At 36.4% G+C, this 25794-nt stretch overlaps 1 protein-coding gene across 6 annotated transcripts in view; it reads left to right on the top strand.

The window, feature by feature from the left end:
• Positions 1–25794, top strand: part of HDAC9 (histone deacetylase 9) — a 1064374-nt gene that overhangs the window by 117275 nt on the left and 921305 nt on the right. For all 6 annotated transcript variants that reach the window (XM_079931742.1, XM_079931741.1, XM_079931736.1 and 3 more), the window contains exon 2: positions 17449–17568. In XM_079931742.1, coding sequence (XP_079787868.1) covers positions 17544–17568 — 25 coding nt within the window. In that variant the 5' untranslated portion in view covers positions 17449–17543. The remainder of the gene's footprint in view (positions 1–17448; positions 17569–25794) is intronic.

Below are 25794 nucleotides of genomic sequence, written 5' to 3'. Positions count from 1 at the left end.
GTCTTCATTGCTGTGTGTGGGATCTTTAGTTGTGGCATGCATGTGGGATCTAGTTCCCTGTCCAGGGATCGAACCTGGGCCCCCTGCATTGGGAGCACAGAGTTTTTTTAACCACTGGACCACCAGGGAAGTCCCAAGCCCCATGTTTTTAAAGTCAAGGCTTACTGAGAAAAGGCCAGTCTTTATTAGTGCAGATTCTGAAGTTGGCAGAATTTCTTCTTATAAAAAGAAATATACAGCAGACCATTTCTGATTGTGTTATATATATTTTTAGATATTACTATTGAGTTATATTTATAGTATAGGCTACCAAGTTCTATTTTATTTTTTTATTTTTTATTAAATTTTAAAAATTTTATTTATATATTTATTTATTTTTGGCTGTGTTGGGTCTTCTTTGCTGTACACGGGCTTTCTCTAGTTGCGGCGAGTGGGCTCTAGAGTGCAGGCTCAGTAGCTGTGGCACATGGGCTTAGTTGCTCCTTGGCACATAGGATCTTCCCGGACCAGGGATGGAACCCGTATCTCCTGTATTGGCAAGTGGATTCTTAACCACTGCGCCACCAGGGTCCTATTTTAAATATGCAAAATATTTGCATAACTAACCTTACAAACTGCATTCCCTGGTCTGTGTTGCACCCTGCAATGTAGCCTGTGCTTAAATGGTTCTCCTAAAAATCTTAGAATGGAACTTCTTATTTGCTTTTAAAATGTCAGCACAGAGAGTGTATGTGAGCTGTATGGCCCTCCAGTGACCTTTCTGTTCTTACTTGTACTCTGAGAGTGCTTGTCAACTAGTTTTCCAGTCTCCAGAGTCCCCAGGGTCCTCAGCGTCCTATTGTTTAAGATAACTTAAGTGTTGTCATTAGCATTATTTTTGCAGTCCTGCTTCTGCTACTGCAGTTGAAGGGGAACAAATATCCTTAAATATCTATATCCCATTCTCCTGTATCTTGCTGAATAGTAGTCTGATTATTTTGATGGAATTGTGAGTTTGTAGAGCTTGTCTAGCAAAGAAGTGGATTTCCTTTGAGAGAGAAAAACCTGACGCTGATAAGATGAGAAGCTGAACGTTTCCTATGATATGAGAAATCACTTCTGTTGAAAAGCTTTGGTAATGATAGTGTCTCAGACAACATAATTCATATGAAAATTTGTTTTTGGGTGTCTCATGTCTTACCCTAATTCATGAAGGCACACACCTTGTCTGGGTCTACTCTTTCTAGATGGTGGTCCCCGCTCTAGAGTATTTTTCTTTCTTTCTTTGATGGAAGTCAAAGGACTGTGTTCTAGCCCTTCAGAATTTATACTAGCAAATCAGATAAATGATTCTGCCCCAAAGTTAGGCAATTACAGATTCATTAGTTTAGCCCTTTCCCTTTAAGAATTATTGTGTACCTAAATGTACCAGGCATGGTGGTAGGCGTTGGGATTGCTGAGATGGGATAGTGCAATCCCTGAACCGAGGAACGTAGTCTCATGATGGATAAAAGTACTTCACTAATATAAGAGATGCTATTATTATCTAACACAAGGGATGTTATTATAGGTATGGTACAAGACACAGTGGGAACATACTGACCTTCTACTTGGAGTGATTGGTTAAAATTTCTCATTTGAACATAGCCTTAAAGAATTTGAGCTGAGGGCTTCCCTGGTGGCGCAGTGGTTGAGAGTCCGCCTGCTGATGCAGGGGACATGGGTTCGTGCCCTGGTCCGGGAAGATCCCACATGCCGCGGAGTGGCTAGGCCTGTGAGCCATGGCCGCTGAGCCTGCGCGTCCAGAGCCTTGCTCCACAACGGGAGAGGCCACAACAGTGAGAGACCTGCGTACCGCAAAAAATAAAAAAAATAAAAAAAATAAAAGTGCTGCAAAAAAAAGGGGGGAAGGGGGCACAAAATCATGGAAATGTGAATGTGAATGATACTATACAGAAGTAATTAAGCCCACAGTCAGCTTATGTGATTTAGTACAGCCACACAGATGCTCATACAAGTGTTCATTCTGATTTCTTAGTGCCTCTGCCTCAGCAGTAGTTAGCAATGTGGAATATCACCCTAGGAGTAACGAGAGATTGTCTGGAGCCATAGGAGTATGTGTGAGGAAAAGAAGGAAGGAGAGAAAGTGGGGTTAGAGGAAACAAATTATGAAGGAACTTGAACGCCAACTAAGGAGTTTATAGGTCACCACATTTTATTTACTCATTCATTCTTTCATTCAGACATTCCTTGGAGGCAGGGATACCAGACAGAAGGCTATATAAAGAATACAATCAATAATAAATAATTACTCACAAGCCTCTTAGCCTCATCCACCAGAGGGCAGACAGCAGAAGCAAGAAGAATTATAATTCTTCAGCCTGTGGAAGGAAAACCACATTCACAGAAAGCTAGACAAAATGAAAAGGCAGAGGACTTTGTACCAGATGAAAGAACAAGGTAAAACTCCAGAAAAACAACTAAATGAAGTGGAGATAGGCAACCTTCCAGAAAAAGAATTCAGAATAGTCAGAGTGAAGATGATCCAGGACCTAGGAAAAAAAATGGAGGCAAAGATGGAGAAGATGCAAGAAATGTTGAACAAACACCTAGAAGAATTAAATAACAAACACCTAGAAGAATTAGAGAACAAACAAACAGAGATGAACAATACAATAACTGAAATGAAAAATACACTAGAAGGAATCAATAGCAGAATAAGTGAGGCAGAAGAACAGATGAGTGACCTGGAAGACAGAATAGTGGAATTTACTGCTGTGGAACAGAATAAAGAAAAAAGAATGAAAAGAAATTAAGAGAGCCTAAGAGACCTCTGGGACAACATTAAATGCAATAACATTCTCATTATAGGGGTCCCAGAAGGAGAAGAGAGACAGAAAGGACCCGAGAAAAAATTGGAAGAGATTATAGTCAAAAACTTCCCTAACATGGGAAAGGAAATAGGCACTGAAGTCCAGGAAGCGCAGAGAGTCTCATACAGGATAAACGCAAGGAAAAACACACCGAGACACATAGTAATCATATTGGCAAAAATTAAAGACAAAAATTATTGAAAGCAGCAAGGGTAAAATGACAAATAACATACAAGGGAACTCCCATAAGGTTAACCACTGATTTCTCAGCAGAAACTCTACAAGCCAGAAGGGAGTGGCATGACATATTTAAAGTGATGAAAGCGAAGAACCTACAACCAAGATTACTCTAACCAGAAAGGATCTCATTCAGATTTGACAGAGAAATCAAAAGCTTTACAGACAAGCAAAAGCTAAGAGAATTCAGCACCACCAAACCAGCTCTACAACAAATGCTAAAGGAACTTCTCTAAGTGGGAAACACAAGAGAAGAAAAGGACCTACAAAAACAAACGCAAAACAATTAAGAAGATGGTAATAGGAACATACATATCAATAATTACCTTAAACATTAATGGATTAAATGCTTCAGCCAAAAGACACAGGCTTGCTGAATGGATACAAAAATAAGACCCATATATATGCTGTCAACAAGAGACCCACTTCAGACCTAGGGACACATACAGACTGAAAGTGAGGGGATGGAAAAAGATATTCCATGCAAATGGAAATCAAAAGAAAGCTGGAGTAGCAATTCTCATATCAGACAAAATAGACTATGAAACAAAGACTATTGGAAGAGACAAAGAAGGACACTACATAATGATCAAGGGATCGATCCAAGAAGAAGATATAACAATTGTAAATATTTATGCGCCCAACATAGGAGCACCTCAATACATAAGACAAATGCTAACATCCATAAAAGGGAAAATCGACAGTAACACAATCATAGTAGGGGACTTTAACACCTGACTTTCACCAATGGACAGATCATGTAAAACGAAAGTAAATAAGGAAACACAAGCTTTAAATGACACATTAAAGAAGATGGACTTAATTGATATTTATAGGACCTCCATCCAAAAACAACAGAATACACTTCCATCTCAAGTGCTCATGGAACATTCTCAAGGATAGAACGTATCTTGGGTCACAAATCAAGCCTTGGTACATTTAAGAAAACTGAAATTATATCAAGTATCTTTTCCAACCACAACGCTACGAGACTAGATAGAAATTACAGGAAAAAATCTGAAAAACTACAAACACATGGAGGCTAAACAATACACTACTAAATAACCAAGAGATCACTGAAGAAGTTAAAGAGGAAATCAAAAAATTCCTAGAAACAAATGATAATGAAAACACGATGACCCAAAACCTATGGGATGCAGCAAAATCAGTCTAAGAGGGAATTTTATAGCAATACAATCCTACCTCAGGAAACAAGAAACATTTCAAATAGACAACCTAACCTTACACCTAAAGCAATTAGATAAAGAAGAATAAAAGAAACCCGAAAGTTAGCAGAAGGAAAGAAATCATAAAGATCCGATCAGGATTAAATGAAAAAGAAATGAAGAAAACAATGGCATAGATCAATCAAACTAAAAGCTGGTTCTTTGAGAAAATAAACAAAATTGATAAACCATTAGCTGGACTCATCAAGAAAAAAAGGGAGAAGACTCAAATCAATAGAATTAGAAATGAAAAAGAAGTAACAACTGATACTGCAGAAATACAAAGGATCATGAGAGATTATTACAAGCAACTATATGCCAATAAGATGGACAAGCTGGAAATAATGGACAAATTCTTAGAAAAGCACAACCTTCCGAGACTGAACCAGGAAGAAATAGAAAATATAAACAGATGAATCACAAGCACTGATATTGAAACTGTGATTAAAAATCTTCCAACAAAGAAAAGCCCAGGACCAGATGGCTTCACAGGCGAATTCTATCAAACATTTCGAGAAGAGCTAACACCTATCCTTCTCAAACTCTTCCAAAATATAGATGAAGGAGGAATATTCCCAAACTCATTCTATGAGGCCACCATCACCCTGATACCAAAACCAGACTAAGATGCCACAAAAAGAGAAAACTATAGGCCAATATCACTGATGAACATAGATGCAAAAATCCTCAACAAAATAGTAGTAAACAGAATCCAGAAGCACATGAAAGGATCAAACACCATGATCAAGTGGGGTTTATCCCATGGATGCAAGGATTCTTCAATATACGCAAATCAATTAATGTGATACACCATATTAACAGATTGAAGGAGAAAAACCATATGATCCTCTCAATAGATGCAGAGAAAGCTTTTGACAAAATTCAACACCGATTTATGATAAAATCTCTGCAGAAAGTGGGCATAGAGGGAAACTACCTCAACATAATAAAGGCCATATATGACAAACCCACAGCAAACATCATTCTCAATGGTGGAAACCTGAAAGAATTTCCTCTAAGATCAGGAACATCCTTATGTCCACTCTTGCCACTGTTATTCAACATAGTTTTGGAGGTCCTAGCCATGGGAATCAGAGAAGAAAAGGAAATAAAAGAATACAAATTGGAAATGAAGAAGTAAAACTGTCACTGTTTGCAGATGACATGATACTATACATAGAGAATCCTAAAGATGCCACCAGAAAACTACTAGAGCTAATCAATGAATTTGGTAAAGTTGCAGGATACAAAATTAATGCCCAGAAATCTCTTGCATTCCTATACACTAACAACGAAAGATCAGAAAGAGAAATCAAGGAAATTATCCCATTCATCACTGCAACAAAAAGAATAAAATACCTAGGAATAAACCTACCTAAGGAAGTAAAAGACCTGTATGCAGAAAACTATAAGACACTGATGAAAGAAATCAAAGATGATACAAACAGATGGAGAGATATACCATGTTCTTGGATTGGAAGAATCAATATTGTGTAAATGACTATACTACCCAAAGCAATGTACAGATTCAATGCAATCCCTATTAAATTACCTGTGGCATTATTTACAGAACTAGAACAAAAAATCTTAAAATTTGTATGGAGACACAAAAGACCCCAAATAGCTAAAGCAGTGTTGAGGGAAAAAAATGGAGCTGGAGGAATCAGACTCCCTGACTTCAGACTATAATACAAAGCTACAGTAATCCAGACAGTATGGTACTGGCACAAAAACAGAAATATAGATCAATGGAACAGGATAGAAAGCCCAGAGATAAACCAACACACCTATGGTCAACTAATCTATGACAAAGGAGGCAAGGATATGGAGATGGATATGGAGAAAAGACAGTCTCTTCAATATGTGGTGCTGGGAAAACTGGACAGCTACATGTAAAAGAATGAAATTAGAACACTGCCTAACAGCATACACAAAAATAAACTCAAAATGGATTAGAGACCTAAATGTAAGACAGGACACTATAAAAGTCTTAGAGGAAAACATAGGAAGAATACTCTTTCACATAAATCCCAGAAACATCTTTGTGGATCCACCTCCTAGAGTAATGGAAGTAAAAACAAAAATAAACAAATGGGACCTAATGAAACTTAAAAGCTTTTGCACAGCAAAGGGAAACATAAACAAGACGAAAAGACAGCCCTCAGGATGGGAGAAAATATTTGCAAACAAATCAATGGACAAAGGATTAATCTGCAAAATATATAAACAGCTCATGCAGCTCAATGTTAGAAAAACAAACAACCCAATTCCAAAATGGGCAGAAGACCTAAATAGACATTTCTCCAAAGAAGATATACAGATGGCCAAGAAGCACATGAAAAGCTGCTCAACATCACTAATTAGTAGAGAAATGCAAATCAAAAGTACAATGAGGTATCACCTCACACCAGTTAGAATGGGCATCATCAGAAAATCTACAAACAACAAATGCTGGAGAGGGTGTGGAGAAAAGGGAACCCCCTTGCACTGTTTGCGGGAATGTAAGTTGATACAGCCACTATGGAGGACAGTATGGAGGTTCCTTAGAAAACTAAAAGTAGAATTACCATATGACCCAGCAATCCCACTACTGTGCATATACCCAGAGAAAACCATAATTCAAAAAGACACATGCACCCCAATGTTCATTGCAGCCCTATTTACAATAGCCAGGTCATGGAAGCAACCTAAATTCCCTTTGACAGACGAATGGATAAAGAAGATGTGGTACATATATGCAATGGAATATTACTCAGCCATAAAAAGAAACCAAATTGTGTCATTTGCAGAGACGTGGATGGACCTAGAGACTGTCATACAGAGTGAAGTAAGTCAGAAAGTGAAAAAGAAATATCGTATATTAACGCATATATGTGCAACCTAGAAAAATGGTACAGATGAACCAGTTTGCAGGGCAGAAATAGAGACACAGATGTAGAGAACGAACGTATGGACACCAAGGGGGGAAAGTGGCGGGGGGTGGTGGTGGTGGGATGAATTGGGAGATTGGGATTGACATGTATACACTAATATGTATTAAATAGATAACTAATAAGAACCTGCTGTATTAAAAAATAAATAAAATAAATAATTACTTGAGCCAAGGCAGAGTTCATTGAAAGGGAAAGGAGGGCCCGGATATGAAAGATATTTTTAAGACATCAGTGTTATGGCTTTGGTGACTACCTATGGGAAATGCAGGAAACAGAGAATTGAAATAAAATCTAAGGTTTCCATCATGGGTAACAGAGTATCTGGTATGTACTCAATAGAGTTTCTTGAATAGAATGTTAAGAGTGATTTTCAAGCATTTTTCTCTAAAGATGAAATTATGGCAGAATTTTAGGTTTTGAGGCATAAGATAGAGACTGTAGGTCTGATGAACCTCCGGATAGTCGATGCACTGTACAATGGATACTATGAATTGAATCAGCTCACGAAGCCTACTATACAGAGGATTTGAGGCTAATGGCTCCATCTCAGAAAAGAAGGACTTGCAAGTGAGTGTGATTGGCTTTGTACACTGAACTGTGCATTACAACTTGCCCTAAGTCTGAGAAAGATATATTAGAGACACATAGTTTTTTTTAGCTACATAGCATTCTGCTTTCTTATTGGCACACTGTCCAAAATGATACCAGTTGCCCAGAAGGAAAAAAAATGAAGAAAACTGTAATAAGAAGCTCAGGCGATAGCTTTAAAAAACTGAAATAAAGATTGTGGTAGGAAGGTGAAGTCTTAGTCAAATTTGAAAGCTTATGCTGTGAGAATTCTTGTAGACATTGATTGTAACTTTTCAATTTATTTTATCATCTTTTGTGATTGAGTTCAGTCTATTCAATGGCAAGGTAAGTTCTTTAGTAAAGACCTGTAACTCAGTGAGTCAGTAATGAAATTGTGATGACTAGGTAGACAGAGTCTTGGTATTCAAGCAGCTTTGCTAAAATGGTCTGTAATTCCTTGTGATGCAGTAAAGAGAGCACAGGGCTAAAAGGCAGAAGGCCAGCCCTCCCATTTGTCATCTGCATGTCTGTAAATGAATTCCCGAAGCTCCCTAAGCCTCAAATTCCTCATCTGTAAAATGGGAATAAAATGACTTAGTATACTCCAGAGGGCTGTTGTGAAGATCAGGGGAAATAAGCCTTGTGCAAATTCTTTGTGGTCTGCAAAGCTCTGCTAACTTGCCATGTTATTACTATGGAACAGGCCATGTAGGTGGAATGGTTCAAGGACCTATGGAACCACCTCCACAATGATGTTAATGAGAGCAGCATGGACTGGGGCAGTGTAATGTGTTAGTGCCCTCTCTTTCCCTGGCTGCACAGACAAGCTAAAGCATTGCCAGATGTCACCCCCTTGGGCTATTGCCCTGTGCTTTATCCCAGGATAGTATAGCACTAATTTACTTGCAAGCAGCTAACCAACTTGTAGTTAGAGATGACCTTTTTGAAGCAAAGACTCTTACCTCCTTACTGTGGATCCAGGTAGCTCAAGGAATATAGTTGACCCCAAATAACCATTCTCGGATCTCAGTAGGTAAAAGTTTTATAGCAGCAATTTTGTTTTTGCTGTGCTTGTATTTATCTCCTTAAATGTGCATATATATATTTTTACAGCATGGACAAATTAATGTACAAATTAATTGAAACTATTTCTTGAAGCCAGATATAATTCTGTATTTGCTTTAATAATCTGTACTCATAAACAATCAGCATAACTTTTTTTCCTTTTTTTTCACTTATCTACCCACATGGAGGTCACTTTCCTATTCTTTCTTTTTTTTTTTTTTTTACATCTTTATTGGAGTATAATTGCTTTGCATTGGTGTGTTAGTTTCTGCTTTATGACAAAGTGAATCAGTTGTACATATACATATGTTCCCATATCTCTTCCCTCTTGCGTCTCCCTCCCTCCCACCCTCCCTATCCCACCCCTCTAGGTGGTCACAAAGCACCAAGCGGATCTCCCTCTGCTATGCGGCTGCTTCCCACTAGCTATCTATTTTACGTTTGGTAGTGTATATATGTTCATGCCACTCTCTCATTTTGTCACAGCTTACCCTTCCCCTTCCCCATATCCTCAAGTCCATTCTCTAGTAGGTCTGTGTCTTTATTCCTGTCTTACCCCTAGGTTCTTCATGACATTTTTTTTCCTTAAATTCCATATATATGTGTTAGCATATGGTATTTGTCTTTCTCTTTCTGACTTACTTCACTCTGTATGACAGACTCTAGGTCCATCCACCTCATTACAAATGGCTGAATTTCGTTTCTTTTTATGGCTGAGTAATATTCCATTGTATATATGTGCCACATCTTCTTTATCCATTCGTCCGATGATGGACACTTAGGTTGTTTCCATCTCCTGGCTATTGTAAATAGAGCTGCAATGAACATTTTGGTACATGACTCTTTTTGAATTATGGTTTTCTCAGGGTATATGCACCGTAGTGGGATTGCTGGGTCATATGGTAGTTCTATTTGTAGTTTTTTAAGGAACCCCCATACTATTCTCCATATTGGCTGTACCAAGTCACATTCCCACCAGCAGTGCAAGAGTGTTCCCTTTTCTCTACACCCTCTCCAGCATTTATTGTTTCTAGATTTTTTGATGATGGCCATTCTGACTGGTGTGAGATGATATCTCATTGTAGTTTTGATTTGCATTTCTCTAATGATTAATGATATTGAGCATTCTTTCATGTGTTTGTTGGCAGTCTGTATATCTTCTTTGGAGAAGTGTCTATTTAGGTCTTCTGCCCATTTTTGGATTGGGTTGTTTGTTTTTTTGTTATTGAGCTGCATGAGCTGGTTGTAAATTTTGGAGATTAATCCTTTGTCAGTTGCTTCATTTGCAAATATTTTCTCCCATTCTGAGGGTTGTCTTTTGGTCTTATCTATGGTTTCCTTTGCTGTGCAAAAGCTTTGAAGTTTCATTAGGTCCCATTTATTTATTTTTGTTTTTATTTCCATTTCTCTAGGAGGTGGGTCAAAAAGGATCTTGCTGTGATTTATGTCATAGAGTGTTCTGCCTATGTTTTCCTCTAAGAGTTTGATGGTTTCTGGCCTTACATTTAGGTCTTTAATCCATTTTGAGCTTATTTTTGTGTATGGTGTTAGGGAGTGATTTAAACTCATACTTTTACATGTACCTGTCCAGTTTTCCCAAAACCACTTATTGAAGAGGCTGTCCTTTCTCCACTGCCATATCTGCCTCCTTTATCAAAGATAAGGTGACCATATGTGCATGGGTTTTTCTCTGGGCTTTCTATCCTGTTCCATTGATCTATCTTTCTGTTTTTGTGCCAGTACCATACTGTCTGGATTACTGTAGCTTTGTAGTATAGTCTGAAGTCAGGGAGCCTGATTCCTCCAGCTGTGTTTTTCGTTCTCAAGATTGCTTTGGCTATTCGGGGTCTTTTGTGTTTCCATACAAATTGTGAAATTTTTGTTCTACTTCTGTGAAAAATGCCAGTGGTAGTTTGATAGGGATTGCATTGAATCTGTAGATTACTTTGGGTAGTAGAGTCATTTTCACAATGTTGATTCTTCCAATCCAAGAACATGGTATATCTCTCCATCTATTTGTATCATCTTTAATTTCTTTCATCAGTCTTATAATTTTCTGCATACAGGTTTTTTGTCTCCTTAGGTAGGTTTATTCCTAGATATTTTATTCTTCTTGTTGCAATGGTAAATGGGAGTGTTTTCTTGATTTCACTTTCAGATTTTTCATCATTAGTGTATAGGAATGCCAGAGATTTCTGGGCATTAATTTTGTATCCTGCTACTTTATCGGATTAATTGATTAGCTCTAGTAGTTTTCTGGTAGCATTTTTAGCATTCTCTATGTATAGTATCATGTCATCCGCAAACAGTGACAGCTTTACTTCTTCTTTTCCTATTTGTATTCCTTTTATTTCCTTTTCTTCTCTGACTGCTGTGGCTAAAACTTCCAAAACTATGTTGAATAAGAGTGGTGAGAGTGGATAACCTTGTCTTGTTCCTCATCTTACGGGAAATGGTTTCAGTTTTTCACCATAGAGAATGATGTTGGCTGTGGGTTTGTCATATATGGCCTTTATTATGGTGAGGTAAGTTCCCTCTATGCCTACTTTCTGCAGGGTTTTTATCATAAATGGGTGTTGAACTTTGTCGAAAGCTTTCTCTGCATCTATTGAGATGATCATATGGTTTTTCTCCTTCAATTTGTTAATATGGTGTATCACGTTGATTGATTTGCGTATATTGAAGAATCCTTGCATTCCTGGAATAAACCCCACTTGATCATGGTGTATGATCCTTTTTAATGTGCTGTTGGATTCTGTTTGCTAGTATTTTGTTGCGGATTTTTGCATCTATGTTCATCAGTGATATTGGCCTGTAGTTTTCTTTTTTTGTGACATCCTTGTCTGGTTTTGGTATCATGGTGATTGTGGCCTTATAGAATGAGTTTGGGAGTGTTCCTCCCTCTGCTATATTTTGGAAGAGTTTGAGAAGGATGAGTGTTAGCTCTTCTCGAAATGTTTGATAGAATTCGCCTGTGAAGCCATCTGATCCTGGGCTTTTGTTTGTTGGAATATTTTAAATCACAGTTTCAATTTCAGTGCTTGTGATTGGTCTGTTCATATTTTCTATTTCTTCCTGATTCAGTCTTGGCAGGTTGTGCATTTCTAAGAATTTGTCCATTTCTTCCAGGTTGTCCATTTTATTTTCATAGAGTTGCTTGTAGTAATCTCTCATGATGTTTTGTATTTCTGCAGTGTCAGTTGTTACTTCTCCTTTTTCATTTCTAATTCTATTGATTTGAGTCTTCTCCCTTTTTTTCTTGATGAGTCTGGCTAATGGTTTATCAATTTTGTTTATTTTCTCAAAGAACCATCTTTTAGTTTGATTGATCTTTGCTATTGTTTCCTTCATTTCTTTTTCATTTATTTCTGATCTGATCTTTATGATTTCTTTCCTTCTGCTAACTTTGGGGTTATTTTGTTCTTCTTCTCTAATTGCTTTAGGTGTAGGTTAGGTTGTTTATTTGAGATGTTTCCTGTTTCTTAAGGTAGGATTGTATTGCTATAAACTTCCCTCTTAGAACTGCTTTTGCTGCATCCCATAGGTTTTGGGTAGTCGTGTCTCCATTGTCATTTGTTTCTAGGTATTTTTTGATTTCCTCTTTGATTTCTTCAGTGATCACTTCGTTATTAAGTAGTGTATTGTTTAGCCTCCATGTGTTTGTATTTTTTACAGATCTTTTCCTGTAATTGATATCTAGTCTCATAGCGTTGTGGTTGGAAAAGATACTTGATATAATTTCAGTTTTCTTAAATTTACCAAGGCTTGATTTGTGACCCAAGATATTTTCTATCCTTGAGAATGTTCCATGAGCACTTGAGAAAAATGTGTATTCTGTTGTTTTTGGATGGAATGTCCTATAAATATCAATTGAGTTCATCTTGTTTAATGTATCATTTACAGCTTGTGCTTCCTTATTTATTTTCATTTTGGATGATCTGTCCATTGGTGAAAGTGGGGTGTTAAAGTTCCCTACTATGATTGTGTTACTGTCGATTTTCCCTTTTATGGCTGTTAGTATTTGCCATATGTATTGAGGTGCTCCTATGTTGGGTGTGTAAATATTTACAATTATTATATCTTCTTCTTGGATCGATCCCTTGATCATTAGTAGTGTCCTTCTTTGTCTCTTGTAATAGTCTTTATTTTAAAGTCTATTTTGTCTGATATGAGAATTGCTACTCCAGCTTTCTTTTGGTTTCCATTTGCATGGAATATCTTTTTCCATCCCCTTACTTTCAGTCTGTATGTGTCTCTAGGTCTGAAGTGGGTCTCTTGTAGACAGCATATATATGGGTCTTGTTTTTGTATCCATTCAGCTAGTCTGTGTCTTTTGGTGGGAGCATTTAATTCATTTACATTTAAGGTAATTATCGATATGTATGTTCCTATTCCCATTTTCTTAATTGTTTTGGGTGTGTTATTGTAGGTCTTTTCCTTTTCTTATGTTTCTTGTGTATAGAAGTTCCTTTAGCATTTATTGTAAAGCTGGTTTGGTGGTGCTGAACTCTCTCAGCTTTTGCTTGTCTGTAAAGGTTTTAATTTCTCCATCAAATCTGAATGAGATCCTTGCTGGGTAGAGTAATATTGGTTGTAGGTTTTTCTCCTTCATCACTTTAAATATGTCTTGCCACTCCCTTCTGGCTTGCAGAGTTTCTGCTGAAAGATCAACTGTTATCCTTATGGGGATTCCTTGTGTGTTATTTGTTTTTTTTCCCTTGCTGCTTTTAATATGTTTTCTTTGTATTTAATTTTTGCCAGTTTGATTAATATGTGTCTTGACGTGTTTCTCCTTGGATTTATCCTGTATGGGACTCTCTGTGCTTCCTGGACTTGATTAACTATTTCCTTTCCAATATTAGGGAAGTTTTCAAGTATAATCTCTTCAAATACTTTCTCAGTCCCTTTCTTTTTCTCTTCTTCTTCTGGAACCCCTATTATGCGAATGTTGGTGCGTTTAATGTTGTCCCAGAGATCTCTGAGACTGTCCTCAGTTCTTTTCATTCTTTTTTCTTTATTCTGCTCTGCAGTAGTTATTTCCACTCTTTTTTCTTCCAGGTCACTTATCTGTTCTTCTGCCTCAGTTATTCTGCTATTGATCCCACCTAGAGTATTTTTAATTTCATTTATTATGTTGTTCATCATTGCTTGTTTCATCTTTAGTTCTTCTAGGTCCTTGTTAAATGTTTGTTGCATTTTCTCTATTCTATTTCCAAGATTTGGGATCATCTTTACTATCATTATTCTGAATTCTTTTTCGGGTAGAATGCCTGTTTCCTCTTCATTTGTTAGGTCTGGTGGGTTTTTATCTTGCTCCTTCATCTGCTGTGTGTTTTTCCCTCTTCTCAGTTTGCTTATCTTACTGTGTTTGGGGTCTCCTTTTTGCAGGCTGCAGGTTCGTATTTCCTGTTGTTTTTGGTGTCTGTCCCCAGTGGCTAAGATTGGTTCAGTGGGTTGTGTAGGCTTCCTGGTGGAGGGGAGTAGTGCCTGTGTTCTGGTGGATGAGGCTGGATCTTGTCTTTCTGGTGGGCCTATTATTTCTTGTTCAGACTTATTGTAAGAATTACTAATATTCTAGGGGAAAACTTCCCCATTCTAAGAAAATAGTCTGTTTCTCTGTAGTCCATTTAGATAAAGAAGTGTGGGAAGATTTAAGAACAAATTGCCCTTTCTTATTGACAAATATTCCCCCACTGACTCCTCTTTCTTTTCCAAGCAGCTAAAAATGATCTTAATTTGTGCCCAATTCTAAATCAATTTTGTCCCTGAAATAGGGCTGCCAATCCATTGATTTTTTTGTCCATTAGTCAAGGGAAACTTATGGAGCCTATGATGCATACACACACACACACACACACACACACACACCTACCTGTATGCACATATGTGTGGAGGATCCATATCCCTGAAACATTTTAGGAGAGCTCTTTAAATGACCATATTTCAGTTATGCAGCTATAGTTATTGTGATAACTTTGGTTTAATATGGCTCATTGGAAATGCAGATGTAATAAATGGAAACCAGTATGTATCAACATAGAAATGCATATTAATTTTCTTGATAACAGTGTTCAGATAACAAGGCTTTCATAATGTGGGAAGAATATGTCATGATTAGGCAGTTATTAAAAGGTTGAATGGCAGGATAGTAGTTTAAATTTTAGAAAGGTATTTAATGGTAAGATTTTGGAAGCCAAATTCATATTTCCATCTGAGATTCACTTTGCAACTCAAGTCTAGAGCTATGAAGACAAAACTCCACAATTATGTAAGTAGCCATAAATCAGCATGTCGTGGACAGTTGTTATACGTGTTTGTGGAAATAAACAGCAGAAGTGTGTAGAAATAGAAACTTTTTTTAATATATAAATTTATTTTATTATTTTTTTGGCTTTGTTGAGTCTTTGTTGCTGCGCGTGGGCTTTCTCTAGTTGCAGTGAGCGGGGTCTACTCTTTGTTGCTGTGCGCAGGCTTCTCATTGCGGTGGCTTCTCTTGTTGCAGAGCATGGGCTCTAGGCATGCGGGCTTAAGTAGTTGTGGCGCACGGGCTTAGTTGCTCCGTGGCATGTGGGATCTTCCTGAACCAGGGATGGAACCCGTGTCCCCTGCATTGGCAGGCAGATTCTTAACCACTGCGCCACCAGGGAAGTCCCAGAAACATCTTTTTAATTTTAGATTTTGGGACAAGTAGTAAAACTTTGGCTTTGCATGTATTACCACTGTTCAACTGTTGGAAATTATTGGTTAAACTAAGTTATATTTGTAGATATACAAGTATCAACTGTACTAAGTGACATTATAGATTAAAAATAATTTTTTTTAAAACACAGAGTAACTATGCCTCTGGTGGAAGGTACCTTTTAGTGCTGCTTCACTTATATTCTCTTAAGGTTTCCTGTCCCTCGCTTTTTGTTATTTTTAATTTAAAATCAAATCGTGCCTTTGAGAATCAAGAATGTATTAAGAACATTTAAAAATGTTTTAGACTGCAATGTAAAAAAAAATGCGAAAAATCTCAACGTCCACATTCATCAATTTTAGATAGTCTATAAATTCACATTTCACTCAATTTTAACTTTGATTTTGCTTCATTTCCTTTTAATTATGAAGCATATGATATCTCAGTTTTTTTACCTGTAAGGGTAGGGAGGGGAGTTACAAGTATCTATTAGCATGGTTGATGTGAAAATGATATAAAATATGGTAACATGTCTAAAAGTACTTTGTAACTGTAAAGAACTATGCAAATGATGTTATTACTTTAAAATATAATATTGACATCTTTTTATTTAGAAACCACTGTCAGAATGTCTGTTTGCTGGTACCGAAATCAAAGGAATTTTTTGCTCTTCATTTTTCATCTTTTTTTGTAGAAATATTGCTTTCTCATCAACCTGGAAATTAAGATTCTTTAAATAATGCTGATAAAATAAACACATCAGTATAATTTTTGAAGGGGATTTATAAAAATATACTTTTTATTGTTTCTAAATCTTAATGTATATCCAGCACAAAAGATGTGGTGAGAATTAGCCTGTTAGAACTGATGACTCTACTTAACTGTTTTTAATAACTGGCATACTTGTATTTTTGGACCTTTTGAAGTATTATAGGTATTCTTAGTGATGTTACATAGTTCTTCAAGGGAAATGCGTATTTATATCCTGCTTTATACATTTGGGCAAAAATAGTAATAACACTTTCAAAATACTGATGGGAAAACGAGTCACAATAAATATGTTGGATTCTCAAGATAAAGAGATGTACAATTCTCAGAGTTACAGCATACTGTCTTTAAAAATAGTGCAATTGGGATATACTATTTTAGTAAGAAACTCATTAAGTGCAACTTTAAAAGCTTCTTTTTCCTCTTCTTTTTTTAAACTTTGACATTCCAGTAAGTTGTGAGGAAAATGTTCTTCCACTTGCTCTTTGCTGAAGTGTCCAGAAAGTCCCTTAAATTCCTTTCAAGAAGTCCATCCTGTAAGTGCCACTCCTAGAAAGAGTATGGTTGTTATTACTGTTGGCTGGAACAAGATTGCAAAAGATTTCAAGAAGAAATGGAAATTGTAATGGGAGTTTTCTGTCACCCTGTAGTTTATGGTATTTTTGTCCCAATTTTTTAGTCTATTAAGTTTTTTTTTGGCCAAGAAGTCCTTATCTCTAGAAGGAAATCTGTGATATTGATAGTTAAGAATACTATGTAATGAGATTCTTATATCCAGAATTCCAAAAAAAAAAAATTTCTGTAATAATGATAACAGCAAACAAGTTAGTATACAATAGTAAATAGGAAACTAATTATATAAAGTGCTTTTCACAGATTCCTTCTACACCTATTATTTTATTTTGGTGTTCGCAGTATTTTTGTTCTTTAAGCATGACTGGTAAACTTGCTCTTTTATAAATGAAGACTTAAGACACCTGGGAGGTTGATGTGACTGCCTCAAAGACCCTCCATCGAGCTGTGGCTGAGCTGAGACTCAACGCTGGTTCTCTGTGTTTCTTTTCCTGTGTGGCTTGATATAACCTATATAATACACATGCATTTTTCTTACATTCTAGGTTTCCCCTCTACCAGCTTCTCGTGGACCGACATTGCCAGCTAAAGAAAGGCTGTGAATCTGCATCCCAGCCCATCAGTTCTTCTCCTGATTCGCATGATGAGTTCACCAGTACAGTCCGGTCAGTCTGGTTGCTTCTTAAACCATTAATAGACTTAATATGAAAGATGTTGTTTTGTGTTGCTTCAAACTAAACAATTTAAGTTGTGAAAGGACTTTTTTTTTTCCTGATGAAGATTGATTGATATTATGAATTTTGAATTTTGTCTTCTATAGCCAATCCTCTATTACGTAAGCTTGCTTTCCACGCAATTAATTTCATTTGTGTTGTTATCTGAGCAGTGGGCTTTAATTCTTCTGCTGCAAATGTAACATTTGGATTGAATTTTATGAAGTTATAAGTATTTGTTAAATATGATTTAGGCATCTAATTCACACCCAGAGTCTTCTGACTCAATACGTGTCTGTATGTTTTTAAATGGTGTTGTGGGCTTTGGAAGTCAGCCTGTGGATTACTCCCCCTCGATCTCTTTGACACACAGGAAGGATATTTCTCTTCCCCACCCTTCTTTGCTGCCACTCCTGTTTCCTATATACATATTTAATTATGTTTAATCTCAGCACCTGCTTCCTCTGAGTCCAGTGTAAAGCGTGGCTCATGTAGTGTTGTGATCAGCACAGCTGACACCCATTTCTCCAGGAACAGGGTGTCACTTTTGGAACAAACACAATCCAAGTCTTGAGAATGAAGGAATAGCTTCAGATATCACATGTTAAACATGGACAAATTTAAAAAGAATTTTCTGTTTGGATCATTATGGGAGTATTTATTTCTGTATATTCTTTAAAAAATCTTTCAGCATATTGATATCCTTGAGTTATCCAACTCCTTAGATTGAAGCTAGTGTAATATTTTATTCAGAGTTTATGAAGGGAAGTTTTTTGCCAAGATTTTCACTCTGTGGAGGGCCACACCCAGATCAGTTGCTCTGGAATTCTAGTGTCTCATCAACCTTCCTCACATCCCCAGCAGGCTGCCAGCTTGTGTGTTGAATTTGGATCTGGAAATTATTGGAGAGTATAACTGTAACTGTTGATTCTAAATGATGTAGTAAAGATATTCCAGAGTCTTTAGTCACAGTCATGATTTATAATCGGCGTTATCATCTGAATAAGAAGATGAAGAGTTACCTAGGCCTCTTAATCTCTGAGTCCCTGTAGCCCAGTGGTTCTCAAACTTTAACATCAGAGGGAGGGCTTTTAAAATCAAGCCCCATCCCCACAGTTTTCGATTCAAGTCTTAGGCGCGTCCCAGGAATTGCAGTATTTACAGGTTCCCATAGGTGATGCTGCTGCTGTCTGGGGACTACACTTTGGGAAGCACTGGTCTAGCCTGCTCTACTTGTTCCTTCCTCCACCCTGCCTGCTCTCCACCCTCTCCTTCCCCCACGCCGCCACCCTCACAGGTAGCCTTCTGTGTGACCTGCATTACTCATCACAATCATGGCACAGTTTTACGATCCTTTCTGTTGAATTGAACTTAAAATGATATCTGCATTTTTATATCTATGTATTGTATTTTAAATATATATTCTATTTATTTATATATAAATTTACTGTTTCAAAATTACATAATTTAAAAGAGACATTTAATTTAGAAATACCATAGCCAAACATTTTTTTTTCTTGTGGTAAAATGTGTTGGAATCATTAAAAAACATACTAAAAGCAATGGGGACAAATTGGCTACGTACAGATGTGGCAGAAAACTTACTCCATTTCTCTAAGTTACTGTCTAGAATTTATACAGGGGGTTGTCTTTAATTCTCAGGATCAGAAACTATACTTCTTATATATTTTTATAATACTGTCCATGTCCCTTTATTATTCTCTACCCACCTCCCCCATGTCCTCTGTACATTGTTTGTTTACCTCCCATTTTCACTTCACAGAAGAATGACAGGTCAGATTGAATCATGGGAAAATAGACTTTTTGGCAGTGACAACTGTATCCAAATGAAACATTTGAAATGGCGTTTCTACCTGGATATGTAATCTTGCAATGGGCACAAAATGCAGATCCCATCCAGGTTAATGAAGGATGAAACTATAAGGGAAATTTTTGATTCCAAATTATAATTAAACTCAATTTATAAAATTTACTGACTTTTAGATAGTGCAAGTGTAGCAATTTCAGTGTCTATATCATCTCTCTTTAGCATCTTTCTAGCATGTATGGACTTGCACCCATTTTTTTTCTTTCTTTTTTTATTGAAGTATAGTTGATGTACAATATTATATAAGCTACAGGTGTACGATATAGTGATTCACAATTTTTTAAAGATTATACTCCATTTATAGTTGTTGTAAAATATTGGCTAATGTTCCCCATGTTGTATAATATATGCCTGTAGCGTATTTTATATACAGTGGTTTGTATCTATTAATCCCCTACCCCTATATTGCTCCTCTCCCCTTTCCTCTCCCCCCCCCCGGTAAACACTAGTTCATTCTCTATATCTGAGTCTGTTTCTTCTTTGTTATATTCATTAGTTTGTTTTACTTTTTAGATTCTGTATATTAGTGCTATCATACAGTGTTTGGCTTTCTCTGTCTACCTTGTTTCACTCAGCATAATACACTCCATGTCCATTCATGTTGTTGCAAATGGCAAAATTTCAGAATGGACCCACTTATTTTTAAGGTGAAACACATAATCCCATTAGAACGTTATTGTAAGTGATTAGACTCCCAGTTTAACCCATCAAGGTCTATTTAAAGGTAACTACTTTGCAATGAATGAATATAGAACTATTTTGACAACCTTATTTGGAAAAGAGAATCAGTACAATGTAATGAAAAATATTTAAAACTTTTACATGTTTAAAGAAAAGTGGGCCAAATGGCAGGGAGACAAACAGGTGAGAAATTCTATGGTGATACTTAATGTGGTCTATGGGCACCTTAGATCGTTTCTCAGGTAGGTCTGTATTACATCTAATTTCATTCTAAAAGTAATGTGTTTTTTGGGAGGTCAGTGTCAGGGTGATTCTACTCTTGGTTTTCTCGTCTGATGTGTGGAACAGAAGGTGGGAGTGACATTTTTATTGTTGTGGAGGTAACCGCTTAAGAGGTAAAGTATATTGGGCAAAAAAGTTATAGAAACGATGTATATATGTAAGGAACAGGTGGTTATAAGTAACATTTACTGAACTTTGTGAGGTAAAAGAGAAAAGGAAAACAGATGTGTGCATGCACCTGACTTTTGAGAGAGAAGAAACAGACATGATTAAAGGGGATTTGAGGTTAAATAAGAATCTTATTGTCTGTCCAGCATAGGTTGTTGGTTGTATAGGAAGGGCACGTGAATCCATGCTTAAAGGTGCATATGGAGAAGGAGGGAGTAGTATGAATAATTCAGCTTCTTGTGCTCAGGATGATAGCAACTTGTAGCATTGTTTAAAAACTCAGAGTTCCTATTTGTAAATGTAATACATAAGATGGTCAAATACACTGGACTCCCTTTCAAAAAGACAAAGTAAAATAATACCAAATACTTTGATTAATACCACATATACCTGACACTAGCTCACAACAGGTAATATTTGACAGTTGAAATCAGCATGCCCTGCCCGCAAAAGTATTGATTTTATAATATGAAAATGTCCTTTCAGGCAGCTATTTTGATGAGGAGGTTCTTGCCAGCCGTGATAATGGTTCAGTTAGAAGAAGAGTGGATGGTAAATGAGACAGCCACCAAGTGAAGCTCATTTGACTCTAGAGCTATTAAAATGTCCTTGTGTACTTTCTTTCTTATAAATACTTCTGGTCTGTTGAGAGCAGCATTATACAGACGTCTTAATCAATTATGTTTGGGAAGTTCTCATGAATGAACTCGGAGTTGAAGAAAGTCATAGCACAGATGGGTGGGAGTCTTTTCTGTTTATTCCAAGTACAAACTGTGATCAGAGACCTGAAATGCACTTTGCATATATATAAAGGAAAATGCTGGCCACAAACATTAAAACAGTCTTTTGCTACCATTAGCTTGTATCTTACAGTACCATATATATTCTACTGGTGAGAGATAACCTAATCGTTTGACTTAGAAAAAGTGTTTTTCTCACATCTCCTTTTTTTAAAGAAACTGTATAAAAAGAGAATTAAATTGGTCTTATTGCAGTCACCATCCATTTATTTTGCTTTTGTTCCGCAAAGGGCTCTAAGGAGTTATTGTGCACCAGAAAAATAGTCTCACTCCAGTTGTTCCAGAAATTCTTTAATAGTCAGTATTTCAGATAGTGTAAACTCTTATTTTCCCCAGGCATTGATACAATTCTCATAAAAGTTCTCTATCCATATTCAAATACAGTCGATATCAAATACTAAATGTTACTGTCTTGATCATATATGCAGTCAAACAATAAGTACTGATTTCTGAATATAGAATTCACTGGTTTTTATTTTAATCTTGCTGCCCCAATAATGTTCTAAGTTAGAGCACTGGGTATTGCTTTTGGGCACTGAGAGCCTGAGTGGAGAGAGGACTACGTGGATGAGACTGGCAGCTAGCTGCTGCAGTTAAGATAGTCATTCATTTAAAACTTAGCATGTATTCTGTGCTAAGCAGTGTGTTACTCTGTGGCGACACAAAGAGTACTAAAAACATGGTTTCTACCCTATGAACAGTACCCTTTAGTGGGAGAGACAGAAGTGTAAATAGTTTTGGTCCATTCAGTGTGTTACGTATTTTAATAAATATAGGAACAGAAGTTAATTGCTTCTGTATAGCAGTATGGATGCCATTTCTGGCAATTTATTTTTATCAGGATTGCCAAATTTCAGAAGTAAAGACCTTAGGGCTTATCTACTCTAGAGTTTTCCAAACGTGTCAGATAATAAAAATCATCTGATGCTCTTGTTAAAAATACAGAGTCTTGGAGCACCCTCCCCCCCACCCCCACAAAAAAAAGACTTAACACAGTGGACCTGGAGGGGGTATTAGATAACATATTGCATAGCGCTCTTCACCGTGACTTGGCAAAGTGCCGAGTTGTTCTTTAATCTGTCCAACAAGCACTAGTGTTTTTCATTGAGACTCTAGAAAAACAAATATATCATTAAATTCCATCTTAATATAGGTATTCGTCCTGTGAGCTAAACTATAGCTCAGTCATTTTGCTTTCTGATAAATAAAAATCTAGCGGTGTTGAAAACTAGAGGAGGTAATAATTTGTGGTGAAATTCTAGGGCTTATGTGTATTCTCTGCCAGCAAGCCACCCTGTTTTATGTGGAGATGAACCAAAGAGATTCTTATATTTTTTTCCTCCTCAGAACAAATTTCTACCTATTTTAACCCAGATCAGTTTTCTAGAATGACCCCAAGGTTATAGAAAACATGATTTGAGCCTGGACATTTTTAAGAATAACTAAATTCGGCTGTATCAGCCCTAGAATGATTCCAGTATGACTTTTAGTTTTGATGCATCTAATTTATTGTAATTTTGATGAAAATGCACCCAAAGGAATTTTCCAAACATAGAACACAATGGACATCATGCCCCCTGGAATTTATAATGTTGTGGCCTTGGGGGCTCCTAGGTGACTTTGGATGGCAGAGTTACTATTAGCTGTATAGCAAAGTCCTATAATATTAGTTTTCAAAGCCCATTGCATATAGGTGGCTAATTTCTCTTTTCTTCACCATTGTGGGAACACTTAAAACAACTACTTCACCCCACTGAGTGAGACGACCTGGCTATTGATACAAACTAAAGGTTTGTGGCAGGATCTTATATTCTATTCCTTTTCTTTTTTCTTTGGCAAATCTTAGGCGAAAATTAGTTGAGTTTTCCCTTCATGCCTCTGTTTTGCTAAACAGCTGAGTTCTCTTATAGAAATGTAGAGTAGCTTTAACTGATGATCAAAAAGTTCTTCGAGATAAAAAATGTTATGAAAATGCTAAGTAGTATAAACAATTTGAGGGCAAGCATTAATAAAACCTTCACTGCAAGCATTTTTAAAGAGGACTGATAAAAGCTTCATGGTTCAATTTTCTAGAAGCATATGGGGCCCATAAGGCCTGCCCCTGTTTTTAAAATTTATGAACTCTTTAATTATTCACCACTTTTGCTCTAGTGCATTACCCACTGTGGTCCCATTTAGTTAAGTAGGAAACTAAAACCAGGACAAAGCTACAAACAGATATCACAGTGTCCAAGTTGGTATTTTTTCTTCAATTTGTTCACAGTGTGTTACCATAAAAAATGAATGGTAAATGAAATAGAATCGTAAGGCAAATCAAGTAGGTTATGGCTTCCTCAGATGAGTGTGATCAGCTGTATTTTTTTAAATGAAATACAGGTCAAATCTTATTACAATAAGCTCTGTGTAATTAAAATATTTTCAGGCTCCCAGACAATTATCTATTTCAAGTAGTGTTCAAGAAAAATATTCTAAGATAATGAAATAAATTAGTCCCTTGAAGTTTGTTGTAACAATTTGATCACAGAGTACGGTATTAGTGAAGCATGCTGAATGTTAATTTATTAAATATTGTTTTAGATTTTTTTGTTGCTGTAACTTCACAGTTAAGTGATTCATTCTTGTGCTATTGCTAAATCTAAACTCCTCAATATGATATTCAAGTTTGAAAGATAAACCAGAGAGAGCATTTTATTCATTGTCTAATTCCTGAGAGACAGTACTTTAAAAATGAAGCACAAACCTTTTCCCAAAATGTTCAGCTTAAATTTACTTTGCATATTTATTTGTTTTCCACTTTGCTTTTCACAGTTTATTTTTGTGGGTAATTCAGTTTATATATTTCTTATTGTGTTCATTATTGTAGCACTAGTTCAAACAGACAAGAAGGTTATTTCTTGTTCATACAAAGACTAAACAGGTTTTCCTGAATGGTAGGTTGTTCTTTTTCTAGTGGCTATTCAGAGCCCAAGACAGCTTCTAATTTGTGACTATACTTCTTCAGCTCATGGATTCCAAGGTTAATGTGTGTCTCTACATCAAGCTGATGGAAGAGAAATGGAAGAAGTGGATTGTGTATGAAAAGTTTCCATAGGCATGTTGCTTCTGTTCACATTTCACTGGGTAGAATTTAGTCACATGCCCACAGCTAATTACAAAGGAGGCTGGGAAATGTAGTCCAGCAGGAGTCCAGGAAGTGGATGAAACAAGTTTTGTGAACAGCTGGTTAGTCCCTACCACATTTGTCTTAAACATTTACCTGGGAGTACCAATGTGGTATTGCATATAAGAGGTGGAGTACTTCCTATTGTACTCTTTTTTTAAAAAAATTTTTTTTTAAGTTTTTTTTGATGTAGACCATTTTTAAAGTCTTTATTGAATTTTTTACAATGTTACTTCTGTTTTATGTTTTGGTTTTTTGGCCTCGAGGCATGTGGGATCTTAGCTCCCTGACTAGGGATCGAACCCGCACTCCCTGCATTGGAAGGCGAAGTCTTAACCACTGACTGCCGGGGAAACCCCCTTCCTAATGTACTCTTGATTAAACCAATTATTAAAGAGTTAAGTAAGATGCCTTTAAAGAGATAGAAACACATTAAAGTCAGGACAAATCAGTTTATCTACATTTTCTAAGAGTTACTTAAGGGAATCTTTCTTTAGAATCATGCTAAGTAGTGAAGCAGTGTAGCTATTAGAAAATTCAAGTTCTTGTTGTTAGTGGGAACTTTCCAGAAAATGGGAATAATATGTATAATGTAGAATATTATGTTTCCTTAACTAGTGTACAAAAGTCATGTGAGTGCCAGCTGAAGACTGCAAAAAAAATATCATGTCAGTTTATCTGAAATTATAGTTGCGTGTATACTGAGGAAGAAGTAATATTCACAATTCTTATGTTTGCTTTTTATTGCATATTGGAGTCACAGTTTTAAACAACTTCATAGTTTAAATATTATGATGAAAATCTAGGCCAAATAAGCAATGGTTGATAGATACTTGTTTTACATTGATTTTTTTCATGAATGCAGTTATAAAGCAATTCTAGGCTTTTTGAAGATCCATGAGCAAAATTTGGTACTTCTGCAAAATACACATGGACAGCCTTTTGTTTATAACATCTGTCATCGTTTGAGAATGTCAATATATAAGCAGTCTTCTCTTATGACTTATTGTCTCTAGTTTGTTGTAAGGTTAGAAAGTGAAGAACTGTGCTAAATAAAATTGTTTAGTAAGATAAGTTCTATAAGTTCTGGGGAAATGTACAAAGATCTCTTTTATGAGCAAAATACATATGTTTGGTTTTTTCTTACATGTTGTAATTACATTTTTAAAAAAATGTTCAAAGAGCTTGTTGTTATGATG

The sequence above is a fragment of the Stenella coeruleoalba genome (genome assembly GCF_951394435.1).
Source record: "Stenella coeruleoalba genome assembly, chromosome: 9".
Taxonomy (NCBI): domain Eukaryota; kingdom Metazoa; phylum Chordata; class Mammalia; order Artiodactyla; family Delphinidae; genus Stenella; species Stenella coeruleoalba.
Note: the sequence above shows the minus strand (reverse complement) of the source record. Positions and strands in the feature narration are given on the sequence as shown.